General features: G+C 37.2%; 2 protein-coding genes across 4 annotated transcripts; both read right to left on the bottom strand.

Annotated features, from left to right (window-relative positions):
- Nucleotides 1–410: 410 nt before the first annotated feature.
- kat7a (K(lysine) acetyltransferase 7a) lies at nt 411–10,410 on the bottom strand. Of its 3 annotated transcripts, none has more exons than XM_058771488.1 (15): nt 10,169–10,410; nt 7,623–7,764; nt 7,220–7,399; nt 5,744–5,968; nt 5,019–5,101; nt 4,837–4,923; nt 4,569–4,667; nt 4,357–4,467; nt 3,148–3,339; nt 2,909–2,998; nt 2,658–2,798; nt 2,472–2,565; nt 2,062–2,208; nt 1,481–1,587; nt 411–1,369 (listed from the first exon to the last, which is right to left on the bottom strand). In XM_058771488.1, the coding sequence occupies exons 1-15, from the start codon at nt 10,181–10,183 to the stop codon at nt 1,271–1,273; spliced, it is 1,812 nt and encodes a 603-aa protein (XP_058627471.1). In that variant the 5' UTR covers nt 10,184–10,410; the 3' UTR covers nt 411–1,270. The 3 variants fall into 3 exon arrangements, with proteins under 3 accessions (XP_058627471.1, XP_058627472.1, XP_058627473.1); XM_058771489.1 differs by having other exon boundaries at nt 4,378–4,467; XM_058771490.1 differs by lacking the exon at nt 5,744–5,968.
- Nucleotides 10,411–10,958: 548 nt separating this feature from the next.
- Nucleotides 10,959–13,702, bottom strand: g6pc1b (glucose-6-phosphatase catalytic subunit 1b). Its single transcript, XM_058770292.1, has 5 exons — nt 13,060–13,702; nt 12,769–12,878; nt 12,572–12,671; nt 12,038–12,153; nt 10,959–11,905 (listed from the first exon to the last, which is right to left on the bottom strand). Exons 1-5 carry the CDS (start codon nt 13,275–13,277, stop codon nt 11,388–11,390), a joined length of 1,062 nt encoding a protein of 353 aa, XP_058626275.1. The 5' UTR covers nt 13,278–13,702; the 3' UTR covers nt 10,959–11,387.

Below are 13,702 nucleotides of genomic sequence, written 5' to 3'. Positions count from 1 at the left end.
TCAAAGTTTCAGTTTCCTAAATACAGTAATTATACGCTTCAAGTGATTAACCATAAACAGATATATTATAGCTCATTGACTGTAACCATAGAAACAGCGTAAACGGGGCTGTTTCATAAAACAGGTTTACCAAACAAGCCAGGTTTATTTTAGTTAATCTGATTTATTTTGAACCAAATCAACTGACTGAAATAAACCTGGCTTGTTTGGTAAACTTGTTTTATGAAGCAGGACCCAGGTAACCCTGTTTGGCAACGTACACAGGAAGCAGTTCGCGCACGTGACAAATTGTTTGGTGTAATTGCCATCATTCACACAGTATCATTTGTGTGGGTGAATTACATTTATTTTTTTAATGAGTTTCTTCATTGTTTATGAACATTTATACCCCATTAACTCACTGAACTTCATCGTGGTAAACAGTGACCGAATTTATTTCAGAAGAGAGACATAGAAACTCAGGTGTAACACATGCTACTGGTATATCAGAGTATAGTCTGTGTTAAATCCACTAGGTGGAGTTTACAAGGGCATCACGGTAATTCTATGAGCTAATTTAATTTATTCTGGCTGCTCACAAATTACAGGTGCTGCAAGACATGCTATAAACTAAGTGAAGCTTCCACTTAATAGTTTTTGTTGTAGGCTTTAGAAAAAATAATACTCGATGAAGGGTTAATATATCACATTTACTCCAATGTGTCTTTTCCAAAATACATGTTAGTCTCACTTGAGCTAATAAAATATTCTTTTAACTTATAGTGCAATGACTTTGGCTAATGTCAAATAGGGCTGGGGACACATGGTTCAAAGGAAATTTAAAAAAAAGAAGAAAAATAAAAAAGAAGAAGCTCTTTAGCTCACAAAACCATTAGTTACAGAAACACTGTAATGTTTTTTTTTCCACATAAATATTTAACAGTCAAATAGTCATTTCTATAAAATAAAGAGAAGCAATAGATGACTAAAAAAACAACAGTAAAAACAATTGCCATTTGTGTATCAAACACTAAGTTAGGTGATAGGATCTCCTATGCAGCAGTTCTACTATGCTTGTTGAAATGTTAACCATGTTTCAAAAAACTAGAAGAGAACAGTTAAGGTAACTCGAAATGTTTTAACTGAACCATGTGACACATACAGGACACGGTTAGGATTGCAGCCAACTTACTGTAACAAATAAAACTATTTCCTATGTGTTGAGCTATTCTAATAGTAACCAAGACCTGCTAAGCTACAGCAAACAGTGAAGAGCATGCAGAGTATTGTCTTAGGTTCCTTTGGGTGGGCTCCACTTCAAGGCCGTAGGGTCAATAGTCTTGTTGCTTCCACGTTTTGCCTCTTTGGTTTTCCAATCATCAATCAGATCCTAAAAATCATTCAACCATTTAAATGCATTAAAAAGTTACATCAAAATAACATTAATGTAAACAGTCTGTTGCTAAAATGACTACAGACATTACATTACAATTACAGTTACCTGTCTTTTTAAGATCAGGTGCTTCCCTTTCCAGTACTTCAGCATCTGGAGTGACTGTAAAGTGCTGACAATGTCTACAGGATTGACAGCTGTTTCTTGACTGATTTCTTCTCCCAAGTGTTAATATATGACAAAGAATGAAAACAATTATTCATAATATTAAGTGTTACATCCATAAATAGAACAGGAAGAGAAAGGAACACACACTACTGTTTTTTAGATGCTCTTATGTTCACCAAGGATGCATATTTATTTGATCACAAATACAGTAAATATTGTGAAACATTATAACAGTTTAAAATAACTGTTTTCTATATCAATACATTTTAAATGTAATTTATTCCTTCAGTATCACATGATCCTTCAGAAATCATTCTAATTTTACTTAACAGTCAGGATTCTTTAATGAATAAAAATACAAAATAAATCTTTCGTAACCTTCTAAATGTCTTTATTGTCACCTTTGATTGATTTAATGCATATATGCTGAATAAAATAATTTATTTTTAAATAATTAATAATAATAATAATAAAAAAAATTACCAACATTTTTAAAAGTACCGAACATAACACTAAAGTACCTTTAATGGAGATCTCTTTGCCCTGGAAGTCGTGCAGGTAACGCAGGAGCACTTCCTTCCAGTAACTCCTGTAACTGATGAGTCCCAGGTCAGAGAGCGGCCGTTCAGGGGAGCCAACCTTCTCCTCTACTTTGGACAGCAAATAACCTGTGCAGAAACAAGCCAATCACACATTAACACGTTCATGTCTTCCATTAACTGCAGCATCAAAAAGTGCACACATGGTAAAAGAGCTATTCTAACATGTTCTTAAGGGGCTTTTTAAGACAGAACGACATGGCATAAATTATGCATTCTACGGTTGCAATTGCAACTTAACATCACCATTTGCAATCTTGTTTAAGCTTAACACAGTAATGACATGACATGGATATAAAAAGTATCCAAATGTCTAGATCTACTGCACTCACTGAAATCAATCAGCATCTTGCCATAACCCTGCCTCATATACTGTGGCATGGTCAGGATGCAGGAGACATTGTAGTTCAGGAATGAATTCTTTTCCTAAACCCAGATACGTATTTTGATTACTACAAAATAATCAAGTGTGCAAGGTAACTGAAGCTTAAGGTGCACTGGAGTCACTAACAGAGTACCTTGGAGAAATATCCTACAAGATGGCAGCCGGTACTGTCCGCTTCAGTCATCACATAGAAGAGGAACGGCTCCACATCGTAATACAAAGTTTTGTGGTCCAGGAAAAGTTTGGCAAGCAGGCACAGGTTTTGGCAATAGATCTGCAAAAGGCAAATGGCAGTGTCAAGGCAGAATCAAGTACTGACTGCAAATTACTGACCTGTAGTTAGCCACTTTAAAATCAAGAGTTGTGGAATGTCTTTGTTCTCGCCTTGTTCTTCTTGCCGTCCACTTCAAAAACAGATATAGCCCCTTTTCTGTAAATCTCATCACCTGGTGGATGTTTCCACACACATTTGGCCTGATTGAAAGTGAGATAAACAAGAGGTGTATGAGTGAATACAACACACACACACAGATTCAAGGTTGGACAAAAACTTAAGAATCAGACAGAAGAATTTTGAAGTTTGAAAATGAAACTGTAATTAACTGAACGTGTGAAAGAGTTACCATGTGACGTCTCAGAATGGTCTGACTCTTCATGTATTTGAGGCAGAACTCGCACATGTAGAGACGGCCGAGGCGGGCGTACTCTTCGGGGTATGGTGAGTGGTACCAGGTGTCCAGCTCGTAGCGGCCGAACACAATGCTCTTTATCATGTTGCCGCCCTCCGTGACCTGTCCCTGCAGCCGGAGTTTTTCCTGCAAGGACCAATGAAGGGTGGGAGAAAAACAGGTCTGACTGGAGGGAATGAGGACACGGCGATAGAAGGGAAAACCCTGACGCCTACCACAGAAGATTCATGAATGAGGAGGTTGAGGACGAGAGCGAGAGAGACACTATAGTTGAAATGTTTGAGGACAGTAAGATTTGTTTTTATTCAGGAAGGATGCATTGAACTTGACTGTTACAAATGATTTCTATTTCTAATAAACACTGATCCTCTAAACTTTCTATTTATCAAATGATCCAAAAAAAATTACCGTATCAGTTTCCAAAAAAATATTAAGCAGCACAATGGTTTTCAACACTGATAATAAGAAATGTTTCTTACGCAACAAATCAGCATATTAGAATGATTTCTGAAGGTCATGTGACACTGAAGACTGGAGTAATGTATAAATTGCAATAGTAAACAGTTATTTAAACAGTTCTAAATGCAGCCTTAGTGAACATAAAAAAATATTTTCTGATCCTCAAACTTTTGAACGGAGGTGTACATTTTCAGAGACTACTAATTAATAAACATAAGGCAATGTAGAAATTTAAGAGTTAAATTAAAAGTTAAGATAGAAATCAGCTGGAGAAAATAAAAAGGTGCATGTAATGTCTACTCAAGATTATTATTTTCTCAGCCAATTTTTACTCAATTTTGTTGTTATTTACTTTTCAGTCAAGCTGTAGAATATAATACTATACAGGACTGAAATGCCATGAGGGTTAGTAAATGTGAGAACTTTCATTTTTGGAGCTGTTCCTTTAAGGTAGGACAGGTGAAGTATGTTGCTTAAAACTTTGAGTAACACCCATATGCAACAGATGAGAGAAAGGCAGCAGTTTGGAGGCTACAGTGGAAGAGAGTCCAGCATAGGCCCATCGCATAACCCAGAATGCAGTGGTGAGAAGGCTCAGACCACCGTGACCTTTACAGCTTCATGAAAAAGAGAGGGGAAAGGAGAAAACAAGAGGGAGAAAATGAGATGGGTCTTCTCTCTTACAAGATCGTCCGATGCACGTGCCTGGGCTTTTCTGAACAGCTCCAGGTCATAGTCACTTGTGATGTTCTCCAGTAGAGGCTCACAACTGCTGCCATGGGTCTGTTTGTGGTCCTGGAGAGAGTCAAACAATGAGAGCTCAGAAACTGATACATGTATCTGCTAAGGGTTTTTTTGGTCATTCTTTCTGCAAAAGCAGAGCATGTGACACTCACTGTATACTTGTCTTTTTGCTCTTTAAGAGGAGCAGAGTTTCTCTTCCTCCTCATCTCTGTCACCTTTTCTTTATACCGCAGCTGTCGCTCCGTTTGGGCCTGGAGGGGAGGTAACTCAGAGAATGTGAGAGCTATTTGAGGCTAATTAACATGTAATGTTCACTGCACATAAAATCTGAAAGCAGAGAATGTCATACATTGGGGGTCACTCCTAGGGCACATACCGGTCCAAGTGGCAGGCCGTTAAATTATTGGTGTGCTGCTTTACCTGTTGCCGAGCGGAATGCCGATTCTCATCCTGCCGCTGTGACAGCGTCCTCTCCTCCATGTGTTTGTCTCGAGAGCTTGCCTTCACCTGAGTAAAAGGTTTGATTTTTAGGTAAACCTTGCTGCTTAAGCAAAGTACAATCTGGCTAAAGGTTTAGTCCAAATGACACACACAAGCATTACCTTACACTCATCTGCTGAAAGGTTATGGTACAGTGGACATCCAGATATTGAAAAGTGCCTTTCGTGTTTCCCTGTCAAATGTCCTGAAGGAGGAATGAAGGTTGAATTTAAAAGTTTAAGGATTTAAATAAGCCTGTCCACAAAACAATCCTGCTAGAAGAAAAGTAAAGCCATTTAATACATAAATGAAACAAATACACTGCCATTCAAAAGTCTGGGGTCTGTAAATTATATTTTAAAAGAAACTAATTCTTTTATTCAGCAAGAACACATTTAAAATGGATTAAAATGGACAGTAAAGCCATTCATAATACAGTATTACAAGAGTTTGCCAATACAAATAAAAGCTGCTCTTTTTAACTTCCTGTATATCAAAGAATGAATGTTTTCAACACTCATAAATAAAACATGAATAATAAGAAATGTTTTCCAAGCACCAAATAAGTATATTAGAATGATTTCTGAAGGATCATGTGACATTGAAGACTGGAGTAATGATACTGAAAATAAATTCAGCTTTGCCATCACAGGAATAAATGAAAATAGAATATAGTTATTTTTAATCATAATCACAATTTTACTGTTTTTACTGTATTTTTGATCAAATAAACGCAGCCATAACAGACTTTTTTCCCCCAAAAACAACAACAAATCTTCCTCCAAATTTTTGAATGCTAGTGTAAATATTCTTAACAATTAAGATAAAGGACCTGGAATCCAATTACCAAGTGAATTACAACCAGGTGTGGGGCACTTCATGTTAAAGTTGTAGCTCTCATGAAAGCGTCGTCGTTTGGGCCGGTGAGCAAGGCCGGATTCTTTCAGTGACAGCTCCTTTGCCAGACTCTCATCATGAGACACGTTTGGGCTGGACATGTCAATGTCAGACTCAGAGGAAGGAGCGTTGCCTGTGGGCGTCCTGGGTGGGGACTCATCATGGTGTTTAATGTCTGGATGACCAACACAACAGAAAACAGGACTGTATGAAATCTAAGAATGGAATAAGGTATATATCATTACATGAATAAAATGAAAATGGCAATAACTAGGAAGAATAAAGGAAGAATAAAACAATAAAAACACGAGGACGTTAAAGTGAAGTTGTAGCTAACCACATGCCATACTAACCACATCTCTCAAAAGTTGACATTAAAATGTCAATTGCGTCATATCAATTAGTAATCTGCAGTAGAAAACTTTTTTGTATCAATGATGATCATTCATGTTAAAAATGGCATTTATTAATTATAAAATGTTGATTGTTGCTGTACAATATTAACAAAATATTTGTTTACTTCAGATAGACTTTAATTTTTCAATCCAATTTTAAACTTAATTTAATACCTCTTAAAAAACTGGATGCCTTTGAAAAAGAGTTTAATTGATGTTTAAACCAACATATTGTCAAAAACAGATTAAATGGAGCAAAATATTTTAGAGTGTACATTTATATGTACAAAACAAAACCGAACGAATAGAGAGTGGTGCATATGAAATCAAATGATGGCAAACTACAACAGAAAAAATAGGCAGAAGCCAGAAAATTACATTAAATGAGATATTACGAAAGTCTAATGCATTATTTCAAATAATAAATCTTAACCAAGAATTATGAAAATGATGTACATTACCATTTCAAGGTTTAAGGTCAGTAAGATTTTTTAACATGTTTTTGAAAGAAGTCTCTTTTGCTCACCAAGGCTGCATTTACTTGATCAAAAATACAGTAAAAACAGTAATACTGTGAAATATTATTACACTTTAAAATAACAGTTTTCTATGGCAATATATTTTAAAATGTAATTTATTCCTGTGATGGCCAAGCTGAATTTTCAGCATCATTATTCCAGTCTTCAGCGTCACATGATCCTTCAGAAATCATTATAATATGCTGATTTGGTGCTCAAGAAACATTTCTTATCGACGTTGAAAACAGTTGTGCTGCTTAATATTTTTTGGAAACTGTTTTCAGGATTCTTTGTTTAATAGAAAATTTCAAAAGAATAGAAAAGAAAACAATTCTTACTGACCTCAAACTTTTGAATGGTTAACATGTTGTATGAACTGAGGAAAATCTGTGATGAGCTGTGAAGAAAAAAAACTAAGCAAATGAAGAGAAGCACATGTGAGCAGCGCAAAGCATGGAGATACTCAAATGAGGGAAGGTATGAGTGAAGAACCATGCGGTTTTCTCCTCCTACCCCTCTCTGAGATTTCCCCATGCTGCTCCGTGTCTGAGCCAGAAGAGCGACTCTGCCGCAAGGGGTATTTCTTGGGCAAGACTGTCACCCCCTGCTGTTGACTACGAGTCACACGGCGGGTGGAATAGTTCACCACCTCCTCTGAAACCGGGGCAGACGGGTTCCCCACAGGACTGGAATCTAAAAACAAAGCTCACAAGTTTTGTTTTTTTGTTGCTTCCTACCAGTCAACCCATTACCTAAGATTTAAACTATATATATATAAAAAACAATAAAAATAAAAATCACATGATAATTTCATTATTCCCACAGCCCAAAGTCATTGTTTGCATCATTATTAGTAAATCTCTACTTTCACTGAAGAGCTCTTAGTAAGTGATCAGTGCAAGGTCTCGTGTCTTACCTTGCGAGTTGCGGCTGAGGCGCAGAGAGGAGCGAGTGAGGCGGGTGTTTCTCACCGTGTGGACGTCACTCTCTGAGCTGTCTGTGTGCTCAGCGGAGAAGTCTGAATCCTCTGTACCTTCAGAGCTACTGCCCGCATTTCTCTAAGTGTCAAAAACACCAAAACCCAGTTTGTGTTTGCTAACACTTTACAATAACGTCCGATTAGTTAGCATTAACTAACAATAAGCATAACATAATTGTTGTTAATACAAATGAAACTGTTCAATGTTAGTTCATCTTAGCAGATTTGGCTTTTGATTTTAATAATGTATTAGTAAATGCTGAAATTAACACTAAGATTAATAAATGCTTTAGAAGTATTTTTAGTCTGTGTTTTATTTCATCTTAACTAGTGTAATCTAAGGTTAACCAATGGAATCTTATGGTAAACTGTTATAGTTATCTTCATTATTGGTATACAGATACTGAAACAAATGAGAAAAAAATACTTTTAAAAGGATGATAAGCTTTTCATGAAAATTTACTCCACATTTTATGCTTGATAAAATTAGGGTAATTTGACTGTAACAAAACTCAAGCAGTGTCACATGACCTGTGAAAATGACCCTGGTGAGCCTTTCCTTATGGTGCTCATTTTAATTCCTACAGTTTAAATAATTATCTGCATTATATATATGTAATAATGGTTGTTCATATTTGAATAAAAGTTGAGAATTATAACTTTATTGTATTTTCTTCAACACCATGAAACTATACTAATAAACTGTTACTGAGAAGATCTTTTTTTTTTTTTTAATCAAAACATTTTAACTAGGTTAATATAAATATGGCTGTACAATGAACCAAAATTTAATAAAAAGGTCATAGGTTATGATGCTTTTAACACCCTTGTAGCTAATTTCTGGACCACTCTCAATCCCCATTATTATTTTAAGTGAGTCAAATGAATCCTAACAGCACTGATCAAAAGAATATATTATTCTCCTGACAGTAAGTCTAGCTTTATCAGCATGTATGAAAACATGATATAAGGTAATTACAATGGCTTGGAGAAAAAATACATTATTTTAGCCTTTTCCCTTTTCACAAGAACAAATGTCTGAATTGATGGAACAATAAATATGAACTATTTGTGTACGCCCTCATTACATACGTGAAAACTCGTATTATGTTATTACACAGAGCATTAACTTTATAGTTTTGGCTACCATCTGCACATTCCACACACAAATAATTTAACTAGTCATTTGCTTATAATGACTGCGACTCCATGCAAACTGCTGGATCTCGTGTATGTACACTATATAGCCAAAAGTACTGGGTCGCCACCTTCTAATGAACAGGTTTGACTGCTTTAGTAATTTCCATGAGTTCAAATCTTAATGTTTAAGCGTACAATGATATTCAAGGGAATTGTGTGCTTCTAATTTTAAAGCAACAGTTTGGACAGGACCCTTTTCTATTCTAACATGACAATGCCTCTGTGTATAAGGCAAGGTTCAAAAAGAAATGATTGATTCAGTCAGTGTGGAAGAACTAGAGTGGTCTGCAGAAAACCCAGCTGAACACCTCTGGTGTGACTTTAAATGCAGACCTTGAGCCAAAAACTCATCACCAAACACCATTGGCTTGTACATATGGGTACAGTCATTTTAGACACTTCCAACAGTTGCAACAGAGATGGAAATACAATTTTTAAATACATGAGTTATGTTTCCATCTTTGTTGCCACAGTTTTGGAAGTGCCTTTTTCTGTTCTAAAGAAGAGGGTGTCCCAATACGTTTGTCCATAGTGTATGTACAAGCCAATGGTGTTTGGTGATGGGTTTTTGGCTCAAGGTCTGCATTTAAAGTCACACCAGAGGTGTTCAGCTGGGTTTTCTGCAGACCACTCTAGTTCTTCCACACTGACTAAATCAATCATTTCTTTTTGAAGCTTGCCTTACACACAAAGGCATTGCGATGTCAGAATAGAAAAGGGTCCTGTCCAAACTGTTGCTTTAAAATTAGAAGCATACAGTACCCTAAAATATTATTATAAGCTTAAAAACTAAGATTTGTACTCATGGAAATTACTAAAGCATTCAAACCTGTTCGTTAGAAGGTGTCCCAATACTTTTGGCAATACTGTGTGTGTGTGTGTGTGTGTGTGTGTGTGTGCGCGTTTTTGTGACAAATAAGGACATAAATTTGTATAATGACAAGGGTATGACATAGGTATTACAAGGAGAAGGTGACTTTTCAGGACATTACCCCATGTCCCCACTTTTCAAAACGCTTATGAATCACACAGAATGGAGTGTATTGAAAATCTGAAATAGCAAAGTTTCCTGTAGGGGTAAGGTTAGGTGTAGGGCAACAGCACATACAGTTTGTACAGTGTAACAACCATTACGCCTATGGGATGTCCCCACTTTTCACAAAAACAAACGTGTGTGTGTGTGTGTGTGATATGCGAGCAGGTGAAAGCTGGTTACACATGAACACGCAGGTGCGCGATGCTGCGCGCGATGTACGCGGCTGGCCTGTAGGATGCAGTCATACCTTCCGCCGCGGCATCGCGCTTCTCCGCGGCGCTCCCTGCTGCAGACGATTCACGAGATTTGATTTCTGCTGGATTTCTGAGTGCAGTTAGATCGCCGAAACCTGTAGAAGGCCACTTAAGTGATGCATCCCTGTGGAAGTGAGGGAAACATTCATTTGGTACAAGGAAACACTGCTTCATCACTGACAGTCACGGGTCATGACTGCGCGCGTGGTCTGTTTACACTCTCCACTTCCGGTACAAAATTCTAATGTAAGGGTCTCAAGGAAAATGATAAAGACGAGGAAGTAACCATCGTTTTAAACAGACGTGGACGATTTATGTATAATCACCCTATTGTTAGCTGATTACAAATATTTATCAGGTAAAACACAAAGAAAAGAGATATTATTACCGTTGTGCAGTTCCTGTGGTAATAGTTCTGTCGCTAGATGGCGGCACTAATGTCTCTGATGAAGACATGTTAGCCTATTTTAAGCGTTTCATCATGAGTTTGAATTTTCTGAAGGTCTATGTAACCAGATTTTTTTTTTAATACTCTGTGCATTTCATAAAATAATAATAATAATAGATGAACGCTTGATATGGTTTTTAGACTGTAACATATTTAATACAACAGTATTACTTGAAGTTGTGTATTATATCTCTTGTTCAAGCTCAACAGTTTGATTAATAATATCTTTCAGCATAGGTTTATTTTTGAAAATCAATGTCTCTGTAGGTACACCGAACAACATTTGCCTATTATAGAGGGGCATGTTTTCACATTATATGGGGTAAGTTGTCACAACAAAACCTGCCATTGAACACTTTATTATAAGTTTTTTCAACGATTTATCACAGCATAAATATAAACGGTAACAAAAAATCAAACAATAATGTTGGCCAGCAGATATTATAAAATATACTATATAGTAAATGTACATACATTTTGACTGAAAACTATATAATTCAAGCTCTTTGATCTCTTTTCGTCATGAGATTTATATTATTTATTATATAATATTTTACGTTAATTATTATATATATTGCATTGGATATTCCTGATGATATCTCTGCTTAATTCAGTTTACATACAATAAAATCAAAACATACAAAGTAATCTTTGGTTTTCAAGAATAATACTTACATTGAAATATTTTAAAACAGGCAAAGTGAAGAAAATAGTAAATACAGATTAACTGCCAAATATAAAATCTCTTAATGTGTTTTCCGAGTTTAATATGCTTTCATTCTGTGGTATACATTTGCTAATGTGCTTATGCAGTAAGGTACAAAACTTATAGTGGTTAGAGGCACAGTGGCGCTCTTACAGAAAGAAAGTGCATAGAAGAGCGCACGAGTGCTTGTGGGAGGTCTGAATGAGTCTAAGAGGCTCAGGAGTGGCAGTGTTGCTGCTGTACAGGTCAGTCTGTAAATGGCGCTGTTTCCACAGCTCTTGTTTTTTTGTAGATCACCGTGAATAGGCAAATTCAGGCTCAGCCCTAGGCCGAACAGGGCCCCGGTGTTGCGGAGGAGGCCAGCGAAGGGTGTGGTGTCCAGATGGACCCATTCAGGCTGAACGCACCACTTCTGTGCCTTCATTAGGCTCCAGTAGGGGTCTATTGAAGCAGCATCCAACAATGCATAAAGCCCCAGCGCAATGAACACAAGACAGAGGATGGTGTGCACATAACTCTTCAAGCTTGCTGAATAGATCCAGGACACTCTATTAAAAGCCTTGGCCACAGCGATTCCTGTATTGTGAAAGTGAACAATTACTTAAGAATCTGTATGTTAAAACCAGAATGAGAGAAGTAAGGGATTTATTCATCTCGTATGTAAGTTTGAAAGGCAGATTAATATTAAAAATATGCAATGCAACTGACCTGAAACAACTCCCGCAATGACCTGATGTGGGAAATGAGCTGCAATGAAGACTCGAGAAAGACTGACACAAACCTGCACACCCCAGAAAAGGGCCCAAAGAAGACCCTGCAAGCACCTAGTCAGTGCATGGCACAAATACAAAGGAAGGAAAATGTTTATCATTAATATTAAATAGCAAAACATAGACATGAAGAATCTGGTTATTTTTCAAAACGACATTCAATATCTTCATGGGTAACTGCCCAAAATAAACTGCATCTTTACAATATACAATAACTTGATATGGTGATAAAACCGAGCTGCTAAGATAAATGAGTTTACTAGTAGTTAATGAGGTATTTCCGTCTGACTGAAGGCTGGAAAGATTGTGATATGTTGTGCAAGTGTTTTCTTTCCATCCTTTTTATCTCTCAGTTGTTCTGGATGATTTCTTGTGACTGAGGAGCATTTCCATGCATTCAGTCTGGTATTATCTTGTAAATGAAGTCTTACTGAGGGCTATTTAAAAACATAAACAGGACGTAATCACTCACCATCTTTTTAGGGGGTCACATTCCTGCAAAATCGTCAGCAGTGATGTGACCATGGCATAGTAAACCCCTGCAGCTCCCATCGCATGCCCGGAGGGACTTCCTAGAAGAGCAGACAGAAACCGCTGTGAAATCTGCTTTTGATTTAGTGTGTTGGTTGGTCTATATAAATACAATGAGAAACATAAGGAGACACTCACCAGGGCCAGTCTCGCATGTCATGGGGAACTGTTTGATTTGTGGTACAGTCAAGTTGCCATAATAAACAGTTTCTTTAACCCACCAATAAGGACGCTCGCCAAACATAAGCCTGTTTAGTGATTTAATAAATAAATATGATTAGGACCAGTGAAGATAAATTCATTATATTCGATATTGAGATTTGTGACTATTCTATTATTTATCCATTCAATCTGGCTCCAAATGCTTCTTTTAAGATTTTTTTTTGAAGGGTATTCACGGATATTTACAGAAGCAACAACAATACTTACCACTTGAGGACTAAGTTGAGCCAATCTCCCACAACAGCAACCCAGACCAGCTTTACTCCCACTGCTGACTGAAGATGAAACCAAATGGGAAAAAAGTATAAAAATGTTGTACGCAGGTCTGCCACTGTAGACACAAATGTAAACCAGCTTTGGGCATGTCCATAATGCGCCTGCAGGTATAATGTACTGCTGATCCCATAACCATACAAGACTTCCATTACTACTGTCAGTCTGCAATATTACGGATCCTCATTCGTGTTCTCAGATTTGGGTAACATCGTGAGTCTTGGCAGGCACAAGTCGCTATTTGTAAAATCTTTTCATCTTGTTTTCAGTGTCTTGAATCCGGATTGCCATCCCAGCGACAACCTGCATGAGTTCAGTCTGCTCCTTTTATCCATCCACTCAGTTGCCTGGTCACTGGGCACCACCTGAGCTTTGGACTCTCTGGAGTAAATAGAGGGGAAATTGTCTCCAAACATTAAAGTGTGGACATTAAAGCGGGCATGTGCGGTGCATGTGTGTGAAGTGGCAGGTTTTGGGTGCTAAATTTAGCTCTCGATTACGAGAAAGACACTCACTAGTTGAATGAGGTGATGACATGCATGGACACATTAGACTCTTGACTGTTCTGTAAAGTTGT

This window comes from Onychostoma macrolepis, chromosome 03 (assembly GCF_012432095.1).
Source record: "Onychostoma macrolepis isolate SWU-2019 chromosome 03, ASM1243209v1, whole genome shotgun sequence".
Lineage (NCBI taxonomy): Eukaryota > Metazoa > Chordata > Actinopteri > Cypriniformes > Cyprinidae > Onychostoma > Onychostoma macrolepis.
Note: the sequence above shows the minus strand (reverse complement) of the source record. Positions and strands in the feature narration are given on the sequence as shown.